The following is a 26,835-nucleotide window of genomic DNA, read 5'->3' on the forward strand; positions in this document are numbered from 1 at the left end:
GACGTACATTAGCCGCGTCCTTGTCTTATTTCGTTGGCTGCCGAGATCCAGGGTGAAACTGATTGGCCAGTTTTATGGATTGGTAGGGGGAAACCGGAAGAGAATGAGCAGCAGGTGAAAGATGGGTGGTGTGAGGTTGCTGCTTGCGGTTTCTTTGCTCCTGGCAGCTCAGTGCGGGAATACAGTCGGATTGCCTTATGGAGACTCGTTCCGAGAAGAGTTGCTCCTCACTCCGCTGCGCTCCGGGGACATCGCTGCCACCTTCCAGTTCCGGACGCGCCTGGATTTCGACCTGCGACGTGAGAAAGGTGACAGTGGGGGAGGCCCAGTGTGGGCTACACGATGCTTGGGTTAGGGCAGCCTGGGCAGAGATTAAGCGCATCACATCATCTACTCTCGTATAGCAGCGTGCACAATTAGATAAATTACTCCTGGCTTCTACTGATTACGGTTCCTATGGCTGACAGCTATTCTGCCTATATGTGGACAATTATCAATCCCTAATTTCTCTAGGTTTTCATTTCACCATCTCCATCCCCTTTTGCTTGTTCCCTTTAAACACTGGTTCTCCTTTTTTTTTTTTTTTTTGTAGCATAAGTATGTGATTAGTGATAATAATAGGCCATTGTGTCTTTCCTGCAGAATTGAAGTAGTCTAGTCCTGCTTCTATTTGCTGCCTTGCTTGGCTACATTTTCTCACTTTCCCCAGCTAATTTCCCATTCAGGGCAGTCTGATGTTACTGGCATTGATTAGCTCATGTGCAGAGCATGCAAATATCTCTCATAATGCAAGGTAAGAAATAAGGGGTGACATTTAATAGAATGCGATTTTATTGCATTTTTAGAAATCGCACCATATCACCGCAAATCGCACTTTTAGAACTCACGTTTTTCCCTTGTAATCTGCATATTTAATGAAATGCGAATTCGCGGAGAAAAATTGCGATTTGTGGCGATTTTAGGTCATGGAAATGTGCGCATTTTCAGTCATGAGAATGTGCACATTTCAAAACATGCGATTTTTGGTAAAAAAAATAATAAATCGCGAAAAAAACGGCGTGGGGTCCCCCCTCCTGAGCATAACCAGCCCCGGGCTCAAAGAGCCGGTCCTGGTTTCATAAAATCACGGGGCAAATCAAATAGGGGTCCCCTGGATTTTATAAAACCAGCACCAGGCTCAATGGCCGGTCCTGGTTCCCAAAATACAGGGGACAAAATGAGTAGGGGTCCCCCGTATTTCAAGAACCAGCAGCGGGCCCAACCAGCCAGCAGGGTAATGCCACAGCGGGGGGGGGAGACTTTTTATACAAGTCCCCCCTGGCCAAAGCATTCATCCTATGCCTGCCCATGCTGAAGCCCGGGGCTGTCCTCGATGCCCCTGGGCTGTGGGCATCAAACAGATATTTGGTGTAAAAAATAGAAAAACTATTGTGTATTGCTGTGGCACTACAAGTCCCAGCAAGCCTGCACCACATGCAGGGACTTGGAGAACCACAAGTCCCAGCATGCGGGGCAATAAAGGGCCCGCTGGGACTAGTAGTGCCCCAGCAGTTACCGGGAAACTTTATTTCATACGTAGCCCATTCATCCATACTCACCTATGTTGATAGTAGATCGGTCCCCTTCTCCTGTAGAATCCATAGTGGGGTACCTGTGGCTAGAAAACATACTTACCAGACGTCTTCTGCGCTTCTCCGGGAACCCAGTAACGCTGTTCCCACGGCCCGGTCTTCTGTTTACTTCTGGGGCTCCGCCCCCCGACCGGGACTTAGGCCCGCCCACCAGCCAATGATGGTCTGGCATGGGGTTTTTCCCGGAATGAATTAGACCCTTTGTCTGTAAATCCAAGTACATTTTCAAGTAATTTAGGTAACCAGAGCATCTGTTTTTTACACATTTATAGTATCGGAATGATGAGTTATATAATTGCCATATTTTTCTTTCTCTCAGTTTCTCACTATAGATTATTTCCTAAAGTTTTGGGTCAGGTGATCTCAAAATACTCCATCCAGGAGCTGCATCTATCCTTCACTCAGGGATTTTGGCGAACCAGGTCATGGGGTCCACCTCTCCTGCAGGCACCTGCTGGTGCTGAACTCTGGGTCTGGTTTCAGGATTCTGTTACAGAGTAAGTGCTGAGGTCTGTCTGTAGTAAATAAATACTACTGCTCGGGGACTGGGTTGCATAGTTACAGTAGACAGAAAACCATTATCAGTCCCTGGTTCCATGATTACTACTATCTAGTGTTCTATATTCCGCTCCCTAAATCAGTAGTGGCTAACATTTACAGCTGTTGTTGAACTACACATCCCAGCATGCCCTGCTACAGTTTTACTATTTTGCCATGCTAAAACTGATGCAGGGCATGCTGGGATGTGTAGTTCAACAACAGCTGCAGTATCAAGGTTAGCCATCACTGCCCTAGGTGTTGGTAAATTAAGGCTTCCATCTGCAGGAGCAAGAGCTGCTGGATCTGACCAGCTCGGGATAAGGTTTTTCGGTACTTGTGTATTATCACGGCGCCCACGAAATCGGCCGCAAATCACATGGAAAAATCGGATGCAATTTTGTGGCCGATTTCTGACCGATTTTGCATGCTGTTCCATCATTGCACACCTTGCACACCCCCGATTTCCATCGTAGTGCATCGCATGCAATATAGTGGCATGTGATGCATGCCATGCGATGCATGTGAAGCGTTTCGATTTGTAATTGTACAATCACCCTGATGGGTGCTTACAATGTTAAATGCACCGCCATTGTTAACACCACCCCCACTATCAACGCCAACCCGAAGCGTGGCGAGCCCGCGAGGGGCGGCGGTACGCGTCCTCCGACCTTTTCATACCCCCACTATCCACGTCGGCGTGGAGTTGATTTTAGATAGCCGAGCCCGAAGCATGGCGAGCGGACGCGGAATACGTGTAAAGTAATCCTTGTCCCCTTCGCCACACTATCTAAAATCAACTCCACGCCGACGTGGATAGTGGGGGTATGAAAAGGTCGGAGGACGCATACCGCCGCCCCTCGCGGGCTCGCCACACTTCGGGTTGACGTTGATAGTGGGGGTGGCGTTAACAATGGGGGTGCATTGAACATTGCGAATTGCATCGCATGCCACTTGCTGGCATGCGTTGCAATGCAATATTTAATTGTATAATCAGGGGCATTTTCCCGAAAATCACATCACATACCATCGCATAGTACCTGGGGGTGTGCAAGGATGGAATAACATGCAAATCAGCAGGAAATGGCCAAAAATCGGATGCGATATCTGATGCGATTTAGATGAAATCGGGTGCCGTTATAATACACAAGTACCGGTTTTTCTTTAAAGGAAATTCTGTTTCCAATCTTAAAATAATTAGTATAAAGCTGTGTATAATATCACCACCAAACTCAAGTTCTCACTGCAACATAGTATCCCCATCAGCCCTGATTGCCCATATACGCTGGAGTGATGTTAATGACGGACCGAATAATCACTGTCCTTTATTAGCATGCATGGTGTCACTAGAGATATCGCTAGGTTTGATATGCAGTATATCAAACCCAACTTTGTCATGTGGGAGTGCGTGTATCTCCAGTACACACTATAGGCAATAGGCCAGTCTGATTTTATCTTACCAGCAGTGATAGCGGAGGAGAAGTGATGAATTGCGTGGTACTTTATCACCAGCCTATCAGCTCCTGACTATCCCTTTTTAAACCCAACCTGTAACTTAACAGTCAGGAGTTGATTAGCCGGTGTTCAAGTACCAGGCACTTTATCACTGCTTCAGATCTCTACCCCTCAGTGTGTACCCAGCTTAAGTTTAACATTTCATTGCTATGGGCCTAATCCAGAGATGTGCAGAATGGGTACTGGGTTGTCTTATGCTATGCCAACAGAGCCGCAGCCTGAAGATGGGGAGTGAGCAGAGCTAGACAAAGTTCTAGAAAGCAGGGGCATATTTTTGGAAGCACTAAGGCAAGCATCTGCATCATCCAATGCAGACTTCCCAGCCTCTGCTACAGAGCTGCCAGACTGCTTAACATCTCGGCTAATCAGATGGTTGATGGTCTCGACGATTTCTCAGGACACAGCACTCTGATCTGCATTGCCAGCAGGGGGAATCTTTTTCCCTAAGGCCACACCTGTTACGTTAGCAGACTTTTCACATTGCTGCTTCCAAAGACACCCTATTTATGCAAACGGTGTCCATCTACTTAATCAGGGCCTATGTGACTTCAGCAATGTCAATAGTGTCGTAAATTTTTAGGTTCCCTTTTCAAAATGTCTCCATTTTTTTTATTGGTGGGAATATCATCATAATTAACTAATGGCCGTTCCAGTTGAAAACTGTAGGGGGGGAAACCAAATCTGTAGCTGTGACTGCCATGTTAGCAATTATTGTAATTGGAACTTTTTTTCCCTATTCTAGTGTTGACCGAAATTGGAAGGAACTGGCAAACATCTTGTCGGGAATCTTTTGTGCCTCGCTAAACTTTATTGACTCCACTAACACTGTGACGCCAACTGCATCCTTCAAACCTTTGGGATTAGCTAATGGTAGGTATAGGAATATTATAAGGTTTTCAGGGAGACATATCAAACCTGTTCAAGTAAGTGGAGAAGTTGACCACAGCAATTGATCTAGAACGGTCTATGAAATGACGGAAGTTGACTGATTCTGTGATTTATCTCTTGATACATTTACCCCATGGTAAACTGACTGCTACACTGTAAGACTGGTGTTGAATGTTTCTGCTTTCTAACTCCTTACAAATAACTGGTGTATAAAAGCGATCTGCACAATAATAGGGCAGCAATCCCAGATATTGGTTCCATTATCACTGGCCTGGTCCTTACAATGGGGTTTATTCTAGTTCATTCTTTCTGGCAAAATCCTTCTTAGATGGACAAAACCATGTGCACTGCAGGGGGGCAGATGTAACATGTGCAGAGAGAATTAGATTTGGGTGAGTTATTTTGTTTCTGTGCAGGTAAAATACTGACTGCATGATTTTACACTTCAATATAGATCTCACTTTGAAGAAAAACCCCACCCAAATCTAATTCTCTCTGCACAAGTTACATCTGCCCCACCCGCAGTGCACATGGTTTTGTCCATCTAAGAAGGATTTTGTCAGAAAGAATGGACTAGAATAACCCCCAATAAGTGAAAGCCAAGGATTTGGATTTGTGAGGTTTATTTTCAACTCTGAATAAATGTAAAATGCTAAACCATTTATACCTCTGAGATGTTGGTGAGTGTCAGCCATTCGTAGTCATTTATGACGTACCAAAGCCTGTCAGAAGCGTGGCCACACAAAGCAAAAAAGGATAGACCTCTCAAGTAGTCATGATGAAATTCTTTCCTGCCTTTCCTGAGGAGCGCATGTTCCGGGAAAGAAGCTTATCAGGACAGAGCTGTGGCTAATAGAGGTCTCCGACACTGTTGTGAACAGGGCTGTGTAATGCCCCTTTCCCACTGCAGGTCTTAAACGGTATATTGCCAGTTTTTCCCCTTTCTAAATGTTTAAGGCTGCAGTGGGAAAGCGCCAGAGTTGATTTACCGGTTAAAGTTAACCGGTATTTCAACATGTTTAAAAAGCCGTTTTTTAGGCAGTGGGAATGCCTCTTAAACGGTATTTAAGATCCAACACTAGTCTTCCCCCTCCCCTGGTACCTGTCTTGCCCCCCCCCCTGCACTGGTAGCTTGCTTCCCCTCCCCTGGTACCTTGCAGCGGGGCAGCATAGTAGGCAGCGGGCATAGTCGGCAGGTCCCAGACTGATTGCTGAAAGCATCATGCAGGAGGAGGCTGGTGCACAGACAGCGGGGGCACTGGGGATCCGGGCAGCGCGGTCCGTGCTCAGGAGGAGGACGGTCCATTAGGAGATTGTCATTTCATCGGTGGGGGTCCCTGCCGTGAATGGGAAATAGCGGAGCCGTTCATTAAATATGTGCATATTTAATTAGCGACTCATTAGATATGCGCATATCTAATGAACGGCTCCGCTATTTACCATTCGCCGCAGGGACCCCCGCCGATGAATTGACAATGTCCTAATGGACCTTCCTCCGCATCCTCCTCCTGAGCACGGACCGCGCTGCCCGGATCCCCAGTGCTCCCGCTGTCTGTGCACCAGCCTCCTCCTGCATGATGCTTTCAGCAATCAGTCTGGGACCTGCCGACTATGACCGCTGCCTACCATGCTGCCCGGATGCAAGGTACCAGGGGAGGGGGTACCAGGGCAGGGGGGGAAGCGAGGGTACCAGCTGGCAGGTACGGGGGGAGGGGGGCAGGACAGGTACCAGGGGACACAAGGGGTTTAAACTGTATTCATGCAATGTGAATGGTACTTAAACGGTAATCTACTGCAATGTGAAAGCTAATACCGTTTTAAATACAGTTTAAAAATACCGGTTCTTTAAACGGCTTGGCAGTGGGAAAGCAGCATAAGTGTTCTGTCATAACCAATAACTAAGATAACAATTAGGCTGGTTTTATATCTTGCCGTTCAGAGGAAAAATGCATAACATAGCTTCTATGCAGCTGCTAATGGGCTCTTTATTGGTGGTAGCGTAATATGGATCATTACTCTGCTCTTTTTCTGCATCTGACAGTTACAGATCATCGTTTCTTAAGATATGCCACTCTGCCCAGAGAGATTGTATGCACAGAAAATCTTACTCCATGGAAGAAGCTGCTTCCCTGTGGTTCCAAGGTAACCGCCTGTGCACATCTCTGCCTACTGGTTATACTGTTTAAAAACCTTTCTGTTAATACCCCCTCCCTTCCTCTTTGTTTAGGTGGGTCTAGCCTCCCTACTAGAAGCAGAACGTCTGTATTACAGCAGCTACCACTCCCAGTCTGTGCATATAAGGCCAGTTTGTAGGGTAAGATCTGTATACAAAAAAACAAACCTTAATGTGTCACTATTAGTGAATATTAGTCCATGGCAGGTGTAGTCTGACATGGACATGTACAAATAGAATTCTTACACTTGCATCCAATGTTACATTTTGATGCTATTCTACTTAATTTATGATGCAAACAAAGATAATTACCCTGATATTTTATTGAGATCAGTGTATTAGATATTCTTGCACCAGAACTGAGCTGCTCGGTATGTGTAATATTCTATGTCCTATTGTGTCCATATGTAATCTATTTATATATAATCTCCTCCTGTTTTCTTCAGGGTGTAAGTTGCTCAAGGGCTTCCTGGGAGTTGAGACAAGCGCTTACTGTGGTGTTCGATATGTATACCAATGGAATGGGGAAGAGAGGTAACTCTTATTATACAGTGTATGAGCCAAGTAATGATTCTTCTATGTGGAACTTGAATGTAAAAGGACATCTTGCTGTCCACTTCTGCATAGAGAGCAGCCATACTCCTCACATGTCCCTCCATGAGGTCACTATTGTTTGCAGTAAAATCAATTTATAGCCGTCTATTCTGTATTCTACACATCCTATCTAACTGATGGAGGCTGGAGGTGTGACGCTTACAGTACATGGTGACAAATTCCAACAGAAGAGATTTTACCTGGCAGTGTTCAGTGTTCCTATGCTCTGCTTAAATACAAATAGTTTCTCCTTGTTCCGCATATACATAGCAAATCCCCCATAGCTTGTATTCCATATTTAAAGGGTAAAAAAGGGGTACATTTACTAAAGATTCTAGCAATGAAAAAAGTTGATGGTGCCCAAAGCAACCAATCAGATTCTGTTTATCATTTTCTAGATGCAATTGAGAGATGATACAAAGAATCTGATTGCTATGGGCACCGTCACCTCATTTTTAGAAGCTTTAGTAAATTTACCATGAAGGGTGTTATTGTGGTTCACTCGCAAGGGCAAATTCCTTCTCAAATGGGCAAAACCATGTGTACTGCAGGTGGGGTAGATGTTGCTTGTGCAGAGAGAGTTAGATTTGGGTGGGGTTTTTACTTCAAAGTGAGATCTATAATGCAGTCAGTATTTTTTCTGCACAGAAACAAAATAACTCTCTCTGCACAAGTTACATCTGCCCCACACATGCCCCCCACAAGTGACATCTGCAGTGCACATGGTTTTGTCCATTTGAGAAGGAATTTGCCTTTGCAAGTGAACCAGAATAAGGACCTTAGTGTAGTTAAATTGCACACACCATTGTCTCTAAATTTGTGAAAAAGTGCATTGCAAGCAATCTACATAGGAAACTCTCATTCCAAAATAATGTATCAATCTCCCCTGACATGGTTACTCTTTGCAGATTTATTAAATACCATTTTAACACCTATATTGCAAGTGATCTAGGACTTAATTCAACATGGATCGCTAATTGGAGATTTTGCAATCCGTTCAACTAAAGAATGACTGTGTATGCGCAATGTTTGCATTAAGCATCCACATCCACAATTATCAAATACATGTGCATAGATGTCGCAGAACAATTTGAGTTACAGGAAGCTAGCATTTAAGGGGTGGTCTCTGACCTCAGCAATGACCACTTCCAGAATGGTTTTCGGGCAGATTACTGGAAGCCCTAGATGGAAAACTGTTCCATGGTTAATATTTTTGCTAATTGACCGCTATTTGTGATGCAATGGGTGTGTATTTTTCTTTGTGTCTGGACAGCGGCTTTTGCAGTCAAGTATGCCATTAATGATAAGACCCTTAATTTTATCTGTATTATATACAGTCCTAGTCTGTTTGTCTTCGTCCCCACTAATGACATACCTGTCTGTTTTGCAGATTGGTCGCTCTTTAAGATGTTCACTCGAACAATAACCGAGCCTTGTCCACTTGCAACCCAAAGTAAAATCTATGTGGACTCTTCTGGATATGATAAGGTAGGCCAAATCAGATGTGCATGTCACTACTAAAGGAACGGTGTTAAAGAAAAAAAAATACTTGTGTAGAAGGTATATTGTATGTTTGTGCTACTGAAATATGTCACATTCCAGCCAGTTGACACACTGTTCTAATTTTGTCCATATTCTTTTATATAAGCCATTTAGCACTGGAGTCTGAGCTACACACAATCTCATAACAATCAATTGTGCTCCATAAATAATGTGATTGGTCCCCATGCCAAAAAATTAAATAATTGTCAGTTTATCTGAAGAAGTTGATTATAGAGGACTCAGCTGGAGTTCTTCTACCAAATCCATTTCACAGGGCTTAACGACTTGTGGAGAACAAAACCGTAAGATCATTGGCTCAGATCTGATCGCAGTACAAATTTGGGCAAAACCATGTGCACTGCAGGTGGGGCAGATGTAACATGTATATAGAGAGAGTTAGATTTCTGTGAGTTATTTTGTTTCTGTGCAGGGTACTGGTAATACTGGTTGCATGATTTTTACACTGCAATTTAGATTTAAGTTTCAAAACCTCTGCACGTTACATCTGCCCCACCTGCAGTGTACATGGTTTTGCCCATTTTGTATCAGATCTGAATAATGGGCAATGATTATGAACCATTCTGCTCACCGGGTGCACGCACCCTACAAGGGGGGGGGGGGGGGCAGGGCAGCAGCATTCACTATGATTTGTCACAAGATACGAGGGAAATACTGTACTGTAGTAATATGCTGCTCGGGAATTAAATATATCTGTGTGGAACCCTAATATACAAAACTAAAGTATAGAAATGCTGTTCATGGGTGGTGGGAGGCTGCTGTTTGGTTTATGCAGCAGGCTACATGACTTTCCCTCTCCACTCAACAGGAGGTCGACTTGTTTGATGTAACTCCTCAATCAACTTTGGACGCTGAAGTACCTGTCCATGGTGATCAGAGAGTTTATACACTGTATGACCTTCTAGAAGCAGATCTCTTCAATACTTCAAGAAACCTAAATGTGGCACTGAAGTGGAAAGGTGGTTCATCAGACTCGGGTGAGCATGTATAAAAACAGAATTTAAGATCTTTTAAAAGAAGCACTTATACTTTAGATGTCTGCAAAACTGGATTGGACATCTTACAGTATTCCTAATGTATAGTTTTCCAAGTCTACTGTTATTGTCAGGCCAATGAAGCATTGGTAACTGAGCAAAAAAGGGTAGCGTATAATGTTTTTTTTCTTCGTCGCCACAAGTGGTTTGCAGCGACGTACATATGGCACACATTAGAACAATACAGGGTACAGAAAACTGTACATTAAAGTAACCAACTAAAACCGAGCACCGTTAAAGCCATTGGTGCATTGAGCTGTAAAATATATCCTCAGTTTAATATAGTATGACTAAGAGTCCCTTTATAACACTATAGAAGTTTGCTAGAAACATTCACCTATTTATACATCATTAAACAACTTTCAACTGGAGTAACTTTGTTACAAGAAATATATATGTATGTCGGTGCAGGAAATCGATTTAAACCTTCTCTCTTTTTTTTTTTTTTAGGTCAGACACGGCCCCCCGTTTTCCATGCTGAACGCTATGTTAGTGGCTATGGTCTTCAGACTGGAGTTATTAACACCATGATTTATAACAACCATCCATACAGAGCCTTCCCTGTCATGCTTCTAGAGACTGTTCCCTGGTACCTCCGCCTGTATGTCCATACTCTAACAATCATCACCAAAGGCAAAGAAAACAAACCCAGTGAGTACCCAGGAGCGTGTCTGGAGTCAAATTCTAGAAAAACTAGTGCTACAGCTACAAATCTGTTTACATACCTATTTTTGTGTTTGCTGACCTAATAATAAAAAGACTCCTCATTGGGGCTTGTATGTACTGTTGGCTATTTTTAGCTTTTTATTAAAATTCTGTATAGAGAAACTGCAACTATAAAATCAGTAAGTGGCTTATCTGCCCATAAGAAATGTATCCCTCCTAGAAATTCTAGGAGTCACCATATGGAACTACTATGGCCCTCATGCCTTTTGACTGTCTGTAATGTTGGGTACACACCAGGACGATATGGCCCAAAACGAGCCAATTTAGATTCAGTGTCCTTTTGATGCGATCCCGATCGGATGCTGGGCCCCGCGGGTCAGTCGGTCTTTTCTGAGATCCTATAGGGGATGAGTGGTGCGCTATCAACAGCTGCTGGCACTGGGTTGTCAGACCCAAGAACAATAGGGAAAAAAAAGAGAAATGTGCCAGCGCTGGCTGAATAATTATGAAGACCAGACGGTATCTCAAAATTAGTACAAATTTAATTATGCATATAAAAACATGAAATAACAAAAATTATAATAAAATCAATGAATAATTGTTAAAAGAGAGAGCACAAGATGCTGGGCTGGTAAATGCGGAGCTCCACAAATGCGGAATATGAAATGAAAGTTAATAATATTACCATCTGTGGTTGGCTGGTGTGGATGACAAACAGCAATATGAGTGATGTTGTAGTCCCTGTTGAAATTGTTCCCTGTGAAGGGATGAGGGTATTCCTCCCTATTTGGCGTCTTCTCCTTTTGTGAATGGATCTTGTTAGGAACTAAGCATAAGTCCCAAGAAGGCTTTTTGTAATCCAATAAATAATATGGAGATAGTGGACGTCTGTGGGAGAAAGGGCATCACTTGAACAGATGGATGAGATGATGGTGGAAATTATGATAGCTCAACGCGTTTCCCCGGATGTTTGCTGTCCGGCTTCCTCAGGAGCAAGTGTGTGGAGTGAGCTCTGGGCTCAGTTTAAATAGCAGTGAGCTAATTGCTCATTAGTTGCATCTGTGCATCAGTGCTCAGGTTAAATACACAACAATACAGATATATAATGGATAAGAATAAATTGAGAACCGTCTGGATAAGGAAATCAATAAACTAATGTTATAGGAGGCAGTATACAAAAGATATAATAACTTTAAGCAGTTTTTCTATAATCACACGGAGTGATTTAACCTTTGACCTATTGGTCACATGGTACATCGCACAATAGGTGGAAGTTTAGGTGTAAATATATCGTTCAGAATATAGTGCTTACTTGTAGGGAGTGTAGGTTCCATGCCTGTGCTGGCAGGGGTGCGCAGGAGACCGACAACCGCCGCCGATTGCCGGTATCGGCGAAACGGGAGGTAAGGTCCACGAGCGCGACCCCGCCAGCGTCTACCGCGTTGCTAGGTGACGGCGCGCATATGACGCGGCTATGTGTCGCGTCACGTCGTGCCGTCCAGCAACAGAGCCTGCGTCCGCCTGCTGTCCAATAGGACAGGACGGCCGCTGTGAGCCCGATGACGTGGGGCATATGTATATGCGGTCCACCTGTCCCTAGGCAACGTGCTGGAACGCAAGCTGTGGCGCTACAGCGCCACCCGGAAAGAGTAATCCACCACGAGGGATTTCAGGCATAGAACCAAGATGACTCCCATGAATTAAAAAAGGGGCAGAGGAAAAGACATGAATAGTAACAATGAAATAATAGGCAAAAGCTGAATATTGAGAATAAATTGAGTGGACATCAGATGAAGGACAGTCGATATTATATAATATACCATAAATAACAAATAAGAATAAATATAAAGAATTAAAAAGAACTCAAAATATAGATATATATATATCTCTCAATTTATGTAGAAACAATGTCCATATTAGATGAAATATATCATAACAGAGAGTATACACTTTTTCAGATCTTCTTATTTGTATATGAAAGTTATAGGAAAAATTTATAGGAAAATTTCATGGAGAATCACAAAAAATCATATGTACAAAAACCATTCAAAAAAATATATAAATATATTCAAAAAAATATATATGTACACATATATTCTAAAAAATATATACAATAATAATAATATCCACAGATCAGGAAAAAGAAGTGCTATTTTAGAGGACAGAATTAAGTTCTATTGTTTCATTTAACCCTTCTGGGTGTAGAGAATTAAATTTTAAGGTCCAATAAACCTCTCTTTTACATAATAAATTGTATCTATCGCCTCCGCGTACTGTGGAGGTGACATGTTCGAGACCGATGATTTGTAAACAAGTAGGGTCAGATGCATGGTTAGTTTTGTAATGACGAGATACACTATGCAACATGTAACCTTTTATGATATTTCTCCTGTGTTCCATGAATCTTGTGCGCAAATTGCGAGTTGTTCTGCCAATATAAGACAGATTGCAACTACATTTCATTAGATAGATCATATAAGTAGAATCACAGTTCATGAAACTTTTAAAAGTTAGTGGAGATTCTAACCGAGACGTGATCACAGGAGTTTTGTTTTTAGGAACATGATTGCACATAGTGCACTTGTTTTTTCCACATTTGAAAAAACCTTTAGGTTTATTGGGGAGCCATGATGTGTTCTTCTGTTTTTATATTAATCTCAGGTTTATTTTTGGATAATTGTTTAGGAATGATATTGGACAGTATTTTGTCCTGTAACAGGACTCTGTAATTTCGACATACTATTTTTTTGATATCTTTAGCACAACTGTTAAATTTGCTTATAAAGGCAATCTCTCTTCCCTCTTGTTTTACTTTGTTCTTTGGGTTTTTAGGTTTGAGTAAGGTGTTCCTATCCATTTCTAAGACCTGTTCAAAAGAATTTTTGATCAATTCTTCGGGATATTCTCTATCTCGAAAAGATGAAGACAGTGTTTGGGCCTGACTGATAAATTTATCAGTATTGGTACAGTTGCGCCGTAAGCGCATAAATTGCCCCTTGGGGATGTTTGTTTTCCAAGGGGCATGATGTGCACTTTTATAATGTATGTATGAGTTAGTGTTAACAGGTTTAATGTAATTGGAAGTGATGATTTTTCCTTGACAGATCTCAAGGGTGACGTCCAGAAAGTCCACAGAAGTCTTATTGAAATTATGAGTGAAGGACAAATTAAATGAATTAGAATTAAGTGAACTAACAAATTGTGATGCTGAATTAATATCCCCATCCCAAATAATAATCAGATCATCGATGTAACGGCCATAGTAGACCAGACTCGCGTCCCAGCCGCCACCCCACACATGGGTCTCCTCCACCTCACCCATGTATAGGTTTGCGTAGCTGGGCGCGAATCTGGTTCCCATGGCCGTCCCCATCGTCTGTAAATAAAAGTCACCGTTAAAAGTAAAATAATTGTGAGTAAGAATGTAAGTGATACTATCCAGAAGAAAATCCCTATGTTCCGAAGACAATGATTTGTCCCTCATAAGTCTCCTCTGTATAACCTCACATCCTAGTTGGTGGGGTATGTGGGTATACAGGGCATTGACATCAAGCGTGAGGAAGGCATAATTGTCCTTCCACACTATAGATTCTAATTTGTTCAATAAATAGGTGGTATCTTTTATATAGGACTTCATTGTCGGAACATAAGGCTGAAGAAAAAAATCGACATAATGGGATAAATTAGAAGTGATGGAATTAATACCTGACACTATGGGATGCCCAGGGGGTGCAGAAAGATTCTTGTGAATTTTAGGGAGAAAATAAAAAGTGGGGGTGATTGTGGACTTTCTGGACGTCACCCTTGAGATCTGTCAAGGAAAAATCATCACTTCCAATTACATTAAACCTGTTAACACTAACTCATACATACATTATAAAAGTGCACATCATGCCCCTTGGAAAACAAACATCCCCAAGGGGCAATTTATGCGCTTACGGCGCAACTGTACCAATACTGATAAATTTATCAGTCAGGCCCAAACACTGTCTTCATCTTTTCGAGATAGAGAATATCCCGAAGAATTGATCAAAAATTCTTTTGAACAGGTCTTAGAAATGGATAGGAACACCTTGCTCAAACCTAAAAACCCAAAGAACAAAGTAAAACAAGAGGGAAGAGAGATTGCCTTTATAAGCAAATTTAACAGTTGTGCTAAAGATATCAAAAAAATAGTATGTCGAAATTACAGAGTCCTGGACAAAATACTGTCCAATATCATTCCTAGACAACCTGTAGTCATTTACAAAAAAAACAAAACATTGAAAACTTTATTAGCTCCCAGTCATTTATCCAAAAATAAACCTGAGATTAATATAAAAACAGAAGAACACTTATCATGGCTCCCCAATAAACCTAAAGGTTTTTTCAAATGTGGAAAAAACAAGTGCACTATGTGCAATCATGTTCCTAAAAACAAAACTCCTGTGATCACGTCTCCGTTAGAATCTCCACTAATTTTTAAAAGTTTCATGAACTGTGATTCTACTTATATGATCTATCTAATGAAATGTAGTTGCAATCTGTCTTATATTGGCAGAACAACTCGCAATTTGCGCACAAGATTCATGGAACACAGGAGAAATATCATAAAAGGTTACATGTTGCATAGTGTATCTCGTCATTACAAAACTAACCATGCATCTGACCCTACTTGTTTACAAATCATCGGTCTCGAACATGTCACCTCCACAGTACGCGGAGGCGACAGATACAATTTATTATGTAAAAGAGAGGTTTATTGGACCTTAAAATGTAATTCTCTACACCCAGAAGGGTTAAATGAAACAATAGAACTTAATTCTGTCCTCTAAAATAGCACTTCTTTTTCCTGATCTGTGGATATTATTATTATTGTATATATTTTTTAGAATATATGTGTACATATATATTTTTTTGAATATATTTATATATTTTTTTGAATGGTTTTTGTACATATAATGATTTTTTGTGATTCTCCATGAAATTTTCCTATAAATTTTTCCTATAAATTTCATATACAAATAAGATCTGAAAAAGTGTATACTCTCTGTTATGATATATTTCATCTAATATGGACATTGTTTCTACATAAATTGAGAGAGATAGATAGATATATATATATATATATATATATATATATATATATATATATATATATATATATATATATATATATATATATATATCTCTATATCTATCTATCTATATATATATCTATATATCTATCTATATATATATCTATCTATATTTTGAGTTCTTTTTAATTCTTTATATTTATTCTTATTTGTTATTTATGGTATATTATATAATATCGCCTGTCCTTCATCTGATGTCCACTCAATTTATTCTCAATATTCAGCTTTTGCCTATTATTTCATTGTTACTATTCATGTCTTTTCCTCTGCCCCTTTTTTAATTCATGGGAGTCATCTTGGTTCTATGCCTGAAATCCCTCGTGGTGGATTACTCTTTCCGGGTGGCGCTGTAGCGCCACAGCTTGCGTTCCAGCATGTTGCCTAGGGACAGGTGGACCGCATATACATATGCCCCACGTCATCGGGCTCACAGCGGCCGTCCTGTCCTATTGGACAGCAGGCGGACGCAGGCTCTGTTGCTGGACGGCGCGACACATAGCCGCGTCATATGCGCGCCGTCACCTAGCAACGCGGTAGACGCTGGCGGGGTCACGCTCGTGGACCTTACCTCCCGTTTCGCCGATACCGGCAATCGTTGGCGGTCTCCTGCGCACCCCTGCCAGCACAGGCATGGAACCTACACTCCCTACAAGTAAGCACTATATTCTGAACGATATATTTACACCTAAACTTCCACCTATTGTGCGATGTACCATGTGACCAATAGGTCAAAGGTTAAATCACTCCGTGTGATTATAGAAAAACTGCTTAAAGTTATTATATCTTTTGTATACTGCCTCCTATAACATTAGTTTATTGATTTCCTTATCCAGACGGTTCTCAATTTATTCTTATCCATTATATATCTGTATTGTTGTGTATTTAACCTGAGCACTGATGCACAGATGCAACTAATGAGCAATTAGCTCACTGCTATTTAAACTGAGCCCAGAGCTCACTCCACACACTTGCTCCTGAGGAAGCCGGACAGCAAACATCCGGGGAAACTCGTTGAGCTATCATAATTTCCACCATCATCTCATCCATCTGTTCAAGTGATGCCCTTTCTCCCACAGACGTCCACTATCTCCATATTATTTATTGGATTACAAAAAGCCTTCTTGGGACTTATGCTTAGTTCCTAACAAGATCCATTCACAAAAGGAGAAGACGCCAAATAGGGAGGAATACCCTCATCCCTTCACAGGGATCTATTTCAACAGGGACTACAACATCACTCATATTGCTGTTTGTCATCCACACCAGCCAACCACAGATGGTAATATTATTAACTTTCATTTCATATTCCGCATTTGTGGAGCTCCGCATTTACCAGCCCAGCATCTTGTGCTCTCTCTTTTAACAATTATTCATTGATTTTATTATAATTTTTGTTATTTCATGTTTTTATATGCATAATTAAATTTGTACTAATTTTGAGATACCGTCTGGTCTTCATAATTATTCAGCCAGCGCTGGCACATTTCTCTTTTTTTTCTGCGATCCTACCTGCTGCAGGTAGGATCTCAGAAACGACCATTGTAGTGGGTGCGGGTCGTGATCGGATCGCGAAGACATCAGGGTTTTTTTTTTTTTGTGCCGGTCGGTGGCTCCTTCAGCTCCGGAGTGGGTCATACGTTCCTGTGATGACCCGCTCACGATCAGGATCGTGCTGGTGTGTACCCAGCATAACCCAGTTAGTTGCATCACTCTCTCCTATAGCAAGGCGCAACATAATGTGCTGAGCTATATAAGAAACTTTAAACAAACACTGTAATGTGTTTTTTTTTGTCTCCTATTTTTGTCCTCCCCTTGTGTCTCTAGGTTACATCCATTATGTTCCAGCTAAAGATCGCCAGCGCCCGCATTTATTAGAGATGTTAATTCAGCTGCCACCTAACTCCATCACCAAGATTAGCATACAATTTGAGAGGGCTCTACTGAAATGGACAGAATACCCCCCAGATCCGAATCATGGTTTCTACATCAGGTGAAGTACCTAGCAGCTGCCCCTTATTGGTTGTAGGCACTGCAAAATATATATTCAAACACAAAGTTCCATGCCTTAAATCAGGGGTGGCCAAACCGGTCCTCGAGATCTACCAACGGTCCACGTTTTCCAGGTTACCTAGCAGTGCACAGCTGCAGTCATTACTAACTGTCACATTTTCAAACATGCTGCATTCATTCCTACTATAGATCCACAGGTTGCCTGGAAAACATGCACCGTTGGTAGATCTTGAGGAGAGGTTTGGCCACCCCTGCCTTAAACGTATAACGTACAATTAATAAGAAACCAGACACATATGTAGTGGCTTTTTTTCTATGTGAAGGGGATGAACGATCTGTTGTAGTTATTGGTGCTACTATACAGTGAATAAACTCTCAAATGTTCCCTACTTCTACTCCAGCTGTTGTTGGGGGATAAATATAATATCCTGAGGGTCAAATGACTGACCCGGCATGCTGATATGGGTAATCCCAACAGGCTCCATTAGTAACCTAATGCTCTCCTCTTTACCAACCTAAACTTGTAGCATCATAACACCCCCCCCCCCCCCCCCCTCCACAGCCTGAGCCTAATTCTCCCCACTAGTGCCCAAACCTAACCTCCTGTACCCTGCCTCCTAAACTTAAACCCCCAGCCCCACAGCCTACCCTCAAAAACCCACTTGTGTCTAAGCCAGCCCACATACTCACCGATTGAGATGCCAGCTGTCTGTATTCTGGCAGCAGCATCTTGATCCCTTTTTGGGGTTCCGACTGTAGACAGGATGTCGGCGTTGGTACATTGAACACAGACATCCACTTTCTCTTATTTATGCTCACAACATTTCCTGCCTCCTTTTGGTCCCCTTTAAAAGCTTCTCCGTCTAGTATGATAGTTTGTTGTGTACCTGCCCCTCTTTCCTTCCCGTCCAGTTCTTTATGAATTCAACAAAAAGCAAAGGAAACTCTTTTGATAATTATGTATGTATGTATGTATGTATATAATTTATTTAGGTACTTGTGTAATATCTGTGCGCCCGATTTTGTTATCGGGTCGATCGCATCGCATGCAAGCAAATTGCATGCGATGCGATCGACCCGATTTTTACATTGGGTCCAATGTTAAATGCACCCCAGACCTTATTTTTTATTGTTTACCCACCCTGTTCATACCCCCACTATCCAAGTGGGCATGGAGTTGATTCTATATAGTGTGGCGAGCGCAGCGAGGGGACGCGGATTACTTTTAACATGTATTCCGTGTCCCCTCGCGGGGCTCGCTCGCCACGCCTCGGTTCGCTGCGCTCGCCACACTCTATATAAAATCAGCTCCATGCCCACTTGGATAGTGGGGTTATGAACAGGGTGGGTATACAATAGAAAATGGGGTCTGGGGGGCTTTTAACATTGGACCCAATGTAAAGTCGGGTCTCGGGGACCGTTTAACATTGGATCCAATGTAGAAATCGGGTCGATCACATGCGATTTGGTTGAATACGATCGACCCGATTTTTTTTTTTTTTTTTTTTTTTTTAAATCGGGGACATCGCATCTGATTGTATGCCTTAAGTTAAGGCATACAATCAAAAAATCAGGCGCCCAGATAATGCAGAAGTACCTTTTTATTTCATTTATTGCTGATGTTTTCTCGTGTGTGTGTGTGTGTGTGTGTGTGTGTGTGTGTGTGTGTGTGTGTGTGTGTGGTTTTTTTTTTTTTTTTTTTGTTTTTTTTTTTTTTATATTCTAACTTAATTTCTCTCTTTCTTGTCTAGTCCCTCAGTACTGAGTGTCCAAATCCCCAGTGTTCTGAATATGAGGACTGATGAGATGGAGGAAAGCCCACTATTTTCCACGGTGTAAGATTTCTCTATTTGGACATTGCATGACAGCTAGTAGCAGTATATATGGTTTTATTCAGAGGGGAGACACAAAGGACTGTGAAGTTGTAGATTATTTAAAATCCAGCAATTTACAGGCTCCCAAGCAGAATGGATTTATTGGGGAGGATCTTGTCAATCAAATCTTACTGGGTTTTTTTTTTTTTTTTTTAATAAACTCTGGCTAAAGTAATGATAGGGAGCTTGTAAATATAGCTTACCTAGACTTTACTAAAGCTTTTGACACTGTCCCACATGGCGGGCTTTATTATAAACTTGAAAGCATGGGATTGGATATTTGGGGCCCTATTCAATGCTGTTTTCCTCAATGGCATTGAACAGGGGATCTCGACAGAACGAGTCTGACTTCACAAGCAGTCGGGCTCGTTTTGCTGAGAACGACCGGGAATTGATGAGCTTCCGGCTGCTTCTCGTGGCCACGCCCCCTTCTGGACCTGCGATTTTTGAATAGATGAGATCTTGTTTGTAGGATAGTAAATAGAGTTGTAGTACATGGAGTGCTTTCATAGGAGTGAAATGTTACCAGTGGAGTATCCCAGGAATATGTACATGGACTAGATTTTTTGTATTGGAGAGTATCCTTTTTTTGGCAGATGACACAAAGGCATACCTCCCAACATGACCCTCTCCAGGAGGATACAATGCTATGCTCCTGGACTTATGTTGAACAGATCCATTGAAAAGTAAATTTGTTTTTAAACACAGGTGATGGCAATCATACATTAAGTGGAAAGTCCAGGAGCAGAGCATTGTGTCCCTCCTAGAGGGTCATGTTGGGAGGTATGCAACAGGGTAGACACATCTGGAGGTGTGAGACAAATGTAGATGATCTAGGTCGCAGGATTTTAAAGTCTGTTCTCAGAACCCCACACAGTGAAATAATTAGCTCCACTTGTGGATCTTTTAAAAGGTCCGTCAGTAATGAGTGCACCTTTCAGGTGACCTGGAAAACATGAACTGAGGACAGAGTTTTACAACCACTAATCTAGGTAGACTAGAGGAATGGTCAAGAGCATGACCATTAGTTTAATAGCAAAAAAAAAGATAAATCATGTACTTGCATCTTTAAAAACCAAAGACTACTACTGAGAAGGGAATAGATCTAGGTGTCATTATTTCAGATAGCTGGAAGGAAAGAAAGCAAGTCAGATGCTTGGTTGCATAGAGGAATCCGCAGCAAAGAAAAAAGTAATTCCACTGTATATATCACTGACATGGCCTCATCTAGAGTACTATGTCCAATTTTGGAGCCATATCTTCAGAAGGATAGTAATTACATTAAAGACTGTACAAAGTGAGGCAACTAATATGGTGCATGGCCTACACTAATATGGTGCATGGCCTACACCACAAAACATGCACTGAATCTGAAGGGAGGTTCAGGGGAACTATTACTTCATGGAAAGTGTAGTGGGCAAGTGGAATAAGGCTGTCAGAGGCTGAGACAGTAGAGCAATTTAAACCTGCATGGGATAGACCTAAGGATATGATTACAAAGAAATAAAGATCAAATGGGGTTTAAGGTAACAAAATGGTTAAAAAGGTGCAGACTAGATGGGCCGAGTGGTTTTTATCTTCCTTCAAATTCTATATATAGACTTTGGCTGCCACAATACATTTCAGTGCTAAAAATACAAAATGTAAATGTAATATGATGGGTCTGGTATGATATGCCGGCGGTCAAAATACCGACCCCGAAACCCCGACCACCGCAATGCCGACAAGGGGGGGGCGTGGATCCCCCCTTGCGGGCTCACCGGTCGGGATTCCGGCGTCTGTATTTAGACCGCTGGAATTCTGGCGTCAGTATTTCGACTGCCGGGATCCCGACCTCCGGCATATTGACCGCAACCCAATATGATGACTACATAATACTTTCATCTTTCAATCTGGGTGACATGGGGGTGATTCAGGTTCATCTGCAAAGCACATTTGGTTTGCTAATGGAAAAAAACATGCAAACTGCAGGTGGGGCAGATGGAACATGTGCCGCGAGATTTAGAATTGGATGGGGTGTGTTCTTTAAACTGATATTTTATATTGCAGTGTATTAATAAAGTTGCCAGTATTTAACTGCACAGAAACAAAATAACTTGCCCAAATCTAAAGGTGCATACATACTGTACAATTTTTTTTTTTTATTATTATTTCTTACTGTTAATTTTGGCCCTTCTGAATGATATTGGTCACAATATCTTTCAGTGTCTACACTGAAAGACACTGATGACCAATTTTCCTTGAACACCGTGTCCTTGACGAAAGATGTTGATGAACTAACTAGCTACAGTCTATAGGCTTTTTTTTTTTTTTTTTTTTTTTTTTTTTAAATGTCCAAATTGAGCTGCATGCAGAGTTGACGAATAACTGGCGGGTATGCGCATCATCGTTAGTCACATAAACACTGAAAGATATTTTGACCAATATCCTTCAGAAGGGCCAAAATGAACGAAAATGTTCAAACAAATTGTACAGTGTGTATGCACCTTAACCCTCTCTGTACATTACACTTGCCTCACCTGCAGTGCACATGGTTGGTTGCAAACCAGTGTGACTCACCCCTATGGTTACTATGGCATTTTGGTAAGGGTGCACAAGCTGACCCTTCCTGGGTACTGCAACACAGAGCATCTGAGAAGCAGCTTTAATAGTCTACACACTTACCAAGTTCTATCATTTTAAAACCTTCATATATGCTGGCAATGGAAGTAAAATGATTTTTTTTCTAGCAGTCGATATATTCTTTTTTTTTTTTTGGAGGGGAGGGGAGTTGTGTAACATGAAAGTAAATAAGAGTTTATGGAGGGGGGGAGAGGGAGTGAATAGTAGCCTTATTGGAAATGTACTTTTTAAGTGCCTAGCTCCTACACACAGTGTCCCCAGATAATAAATATTCTGTATTTCCAATGTCATGTGTACCAACATTGGCTAACTGCATTAACTTGTACGCTATGTTCTCGTTGCCCATATTTCAATAGAACATGTTTCTTTCTCTCTCTGTCCTCCAGGTTTCCATCGTCTGATGGATCCAGTTACTTTATCCGGCTGTACACTGAGCCCCTACTGGTGAATCTTCCCACACCTGATTTTAGTATGCCCTATAATGTCATCTGCCTGACATGTACTGTGATGGCTGTTGGCTACGGCTCTTTCTTTAACCTTCTCACAAGAACCTTTCAAGTGGAGGACAGCCAGCAGGGTGGACTGGCAAAGAAGATAGCTAACATAATCCGCAGATTACGGGGCGTGCCTTCTCTGTGATACTATTGCAGGACATTTTCCATGCAGGGGAATTTAATATAGTCCTTCATATGTATGTGTAATTGCTGAGGAACCGATACCGTGTGGCTGCTATTATGCGGATGATCATCATCCACCAGTTCAGCACTAAGTGGCTCTGACCGTTTATCTAAGACTTCTATGAAAAGGATTCTACCAACATTGGAGACTGGGCTTTATGTATTGTCATCTTACTTATTTTTTTTATTCATTTTGTTGTAAACAAGTCTTATCCTTGTCCAAATTTCTGTTGAAAAGATAAATGTGGCTTTTATAAAAATATTTTCCAATATGTTAGGATTTCATCTGGCTAATGGTACGGTATATAGTACTTTCCTCACTTTCTGGTAACTGTCAATGTACATGTTGAAAAGCAATGGGCCTTAATCGGAGATGTGTGCTAATGCAGATGCACATAGTGATGGGAAATATACAACTGCTGCAACCACCTGGATTTGCATATGCCCAGACTGGGGTGCGAGTTCCAGCTGCTCAGTCCAAATATGCAGCATTTGTCAAAGATCAGCAGATTCTGAAAGTTCTGAGCAAGCCTATGGTTGTGTGGCATGGAACCATTTGCAACTGCCAATGGGATCACATGCAGGCTGAAAAAAGCCCTAAAATTGGGAATGCCTGCGTTTTTGCTGACTTTGACTGTAAGGGATAGTTACAGTAACTTACTTTGCAAATAAATCCCCTCTGCTGCCATGTTTGACTTTCCCAAAAACACCCTGACGCATTGACAGTGCAATTAAGATGTATGCACAGTGGTCCAATAATATCTCCAATTCATATGAATCCATATGCATGGAAATGTGTAGTAGGAAGTGTACATTCTAGGAACATATATCTCCATATACATTGAGTGAACAACATTTTGAGAATATATTTAATTTATATGTAAATGAAAGACGTACTTGTTTATGGCATCACTATGTATTAGATTGAACTGACTTGTTGTACAATGTAGAGCTTGATCTGTATGTATGGTTGTTTCCTGTCAGGAGAAGCCAGTCCCCAGCTATTCCTAGAGCACTTCTAGACAGCATTCTATAACCAGCAGATGCCATAGTGATCCAGCCTGCATCATTGGATCAAAGCCCCCATCATCGGGCGACTTGCTCAAGCTGTCCGCTGCATCCTACAACTGTGGTCCTTGGCCTCTTTCCACATTAAAAATGGTTGCCACACATCTCCAAACGGACCACAATACATTCTTCCCACTCCCCAAAATGGCATTAGGCTGTGAATGATAAATGGGTAAAAAAAAGGTCCATCTGGGTAAATGTCATACTAGGGTTCCTCGTACCCTATAGGCTATGTATCCATGTCATAAGAAGAGTAAATACTACAGATGTGCTCCACTATTAATGTGAATAGGGGTAAGACTGGACTGTGCTACACCCTTAATGCTCTGTCAGGCTGTGGTCATGTAGACAGCAGGTTCACCTCACGTTTATCTTTCAGTGCATTTTTCTGAATTACGGTAGGTACAGTATGCCTGAGAGCTCAGGGACAGGCTGTTACCACAAGATGGTTATTACAGTCCAAGGCTCCATGTTGACTGTATGTAACTATCCTATAATTATATGAAGATATTTCCCAAAATATGGTTTGTTTTCTAATACATAAGCATGTCGCTCCGTTCATTCATTGGTTGGGTAAATTATGGTTTTGTAAATAAAAAATCTTAAACATTATATAATTTGTTTTGATGTCATGCTATTTGTCTTACTAATGGAAATTGTTTGTATAATTGAGCCTTGCACATAACCAAAGTGTAATTGGAAAGTGGTTAGCCACCGAAAGATCACCTGTAGCGTATCTATGCTCTCTTGGTTTCAGCACCATAATTGGTGGGTGGTAATGGAGGGTGTGAAAGAGGTACAGTATATGTTCTCATTAATGGATACAATGACCACTGGCTTGAGTGCTCAGTGAGTGAGCAGGAGTCTGTTACATGCAGTTCCTGTCCCTTAAGATCAGATTTCCCTTAATATCTACTCTCGGATACACAAGGCTCTGATACAGTACAGATAACGCTAAATGCAGTAGTGTTCTGTGTGAAATGGTATCCATGAGACCACTTCCTCGCCATATAAAGTTTATCCCAAAGGGGGAAAGAATGCAGTTTTTGAAAATTAACAACAACAAAAAACAAGTTTTGTGTGTGTGTGTGTGTGTGTGTGTGTGTGTGTGTGTGTGTGTGTGTGTGTGTGTATGTATGTATGTATGTATGTATGTATGTATGTGTATATATATATATATATATATATATATATATATATATATATATATATATATACACAAAACAAATATAGGTGCGCTGACACTATTAAGTCCGTTAAGTCCAAGGAAACAAGTTCTTTGGATGTATAATCCACACCAGTCCAAATGAATTTTACTAGGTGCAGCTCCCCTCTGAATGTCCCGATTCCCACGGGACTCCAAACGTAAACTCCAACTAAAACAAACAGAGGGGGCGCTTCATGGTGTAATATCGTTTTAATAAAAACGTGGAAATCACTTTAAAAACTTTTCTCCCACGGAGAAGATAAAGCCCATACCGAAGTAATCATCCGGTGTGGGCTGAATACCACAAGATATGTGAAACAATCCACTGGTTCAATACTGCATGCCCAGAATTTTAAACGTGTCACTCACGGTACCACTCGGCAAGACGCCGGCGCCTCAGCGTCTCAGCAGCGGGGCTTCCAAACAGCGTGAACACAGCGGACTCACAAATGCGTCACACAGACCATGTTCCTACGCGTTTCGTCGATGGACTTCGTCAGTGGGGTCGAAGTCCATCGACGAAACGCGTAGGGGCATGGTCTCAGCAGCGGGGCTTCGAAGTCCATCGACGAAACGCGTAGGGTCATGGTCTCATCAGCGGGGCGTCGAAGTCCATCGACGAAACGCGTAGGGACATGGTCTCAGCAGCGGGGCTTCCAAACAGCGTGAACACAGCGGACTCACAAATGCGTCACACAGACCATGCCCCTACGCGTTTCGTCGATGGACTTCGTCAGTGGGGTCGAAGTCCATCGACGAAACGCGTAGGGGCATGGTCTGTGTGACGCATTTGTGAGTCCGCTGTGTTCACGCTGTTTGGAAGCCCCGCTGCTGAGGCGCCGGCGTCTTGCCGAGTGGTACCGTGAGTGACACGTTTAAAATTCTGGGCATGCAGTATTGAACCAGTGGATTGTTTTACATATCTTGTGGTATTCAGCCCACACCGGATGATTACTTCGGTACGGGCTTTATCTTCTCCGTGGGAGAAAAGTTTTTAAAGTGATTTCCACGTTTTTATTAAAACGATATTACACCATGAAGCGCCCCCTCTGTTTGTTTTAGGTGGATATATATATATATATATATATATATATATATATATATATATATATACATACATACATATACACTGTTTAGAGGCTTTGTGTGTGGTGGTGTTTTTTTTTTTTTTTCCCCTCATCATTTGCTAAATAATACCCCTTTCACACCAGAAATGCAGAGACCAACCAAGGAATTAAATTACAGGGACATGCAGTGACATTCCTGGTTTGGGAGCCGTTTACACATGCTTTTGAAGCGGGGAAATCCCGGATCGGCAACTTTCAAACTGAATCCGGGATGAGCCTGCATTTCTATGAGAAATGGGAGCTGTGTGTGTGTGAGAGATGCACGTTATTCCACAGCTGGTGACCTGACATATCCAGGGCATCATTGCTTTATTCCTGCAAATATACAATATAATTACATCTTTGTGCTAGAATTCTAATGTAGAAAGCATCCATTTATGTACAGAAGGCATGCATTACTGATGTTGTTGCATATATGTACATGTGCAAATGTTAGATGTACTGTATGTAGATTTTCTGTGTGTGTGTGTATATATATATATATATATATATATATATGTGTGTGTGTGTATATATATATATATATATATCGCTG

At 41.7% G+C, this 26,835-nt stretch overlaps 1 protein-coding gene across 1 annotated transcript; it reads left to right on the forward strand.

Moving 5' to 3' along the window:
* Positions 1-21: 21 nt before the first annotated feature.
* Positions 22-23,170, forward strand: PIGT (phosphatidylinositol glycan anchor biosynthesis class T). The gene is made up of 12 exons (XM_083147664.1): positions 22-308; positions 1,951-2,128; positions 4,426-4,553; positions 6,613-6,713; positions 6,799-6,885; positions 7,191-7,278; positions 8,729-8,826; positions 9,707-9,875; positions 10,383-10,583; positions 17,540-17,705; positions 19,477-19,560; positions 22,608-23,170. Exons 1-12 carry the CDS (start codon positions 122-124, stop codon positions 22,858-22,860), a joined length of 1,740 nt encoding a protein of 579 aa, XP_083003790.1. The 5' UTR covers positions 22-121; the 3' UTR covers positions 22,861-23,170.
* The last annotated feature ends 3,665 nt before the right edge of the window (positions 23,171-26,835 follow it).

Source organism: Crinia signifera, chromosome 6, assembly GCF_055691185.1.
Source record: "Crinia signifera chromosome 6, ASM5569118v1, whole genome shotgun sequence".
Taxonomy (NCBI): domain Eukaryota; kingdom Metazoa; phylum Chordata; class Amphibia; order Anura; family Myobatrachidae; genus Crinia; species Crinia signifera.

Excerpts from the sequence above, each read along its gene's own strand:
- PIGT (XM_083147664.1), top strand. The coding sequence starts at position 122 with ATGGGTGGTGTGAGGTTGCTGCTTGCGGTTTCTTTGCTCCTGGCAGCT. Across the intron at positions 309-1,950 it reads CGACCTGCGACGTGAGAAAG|TTTCTCACTATAGATTATTT; the intron begins GTGACAGTGGGG and ends TCTTTCTCTCAG. Across the intron at positions 2,129-4,425 it reads TTTCAGGATTCTGTTACAGA|TGTTGACCGAAATTGGAAGG; the intron begins GTAAGTGCTGAG and ends TCCCTATTCTAG.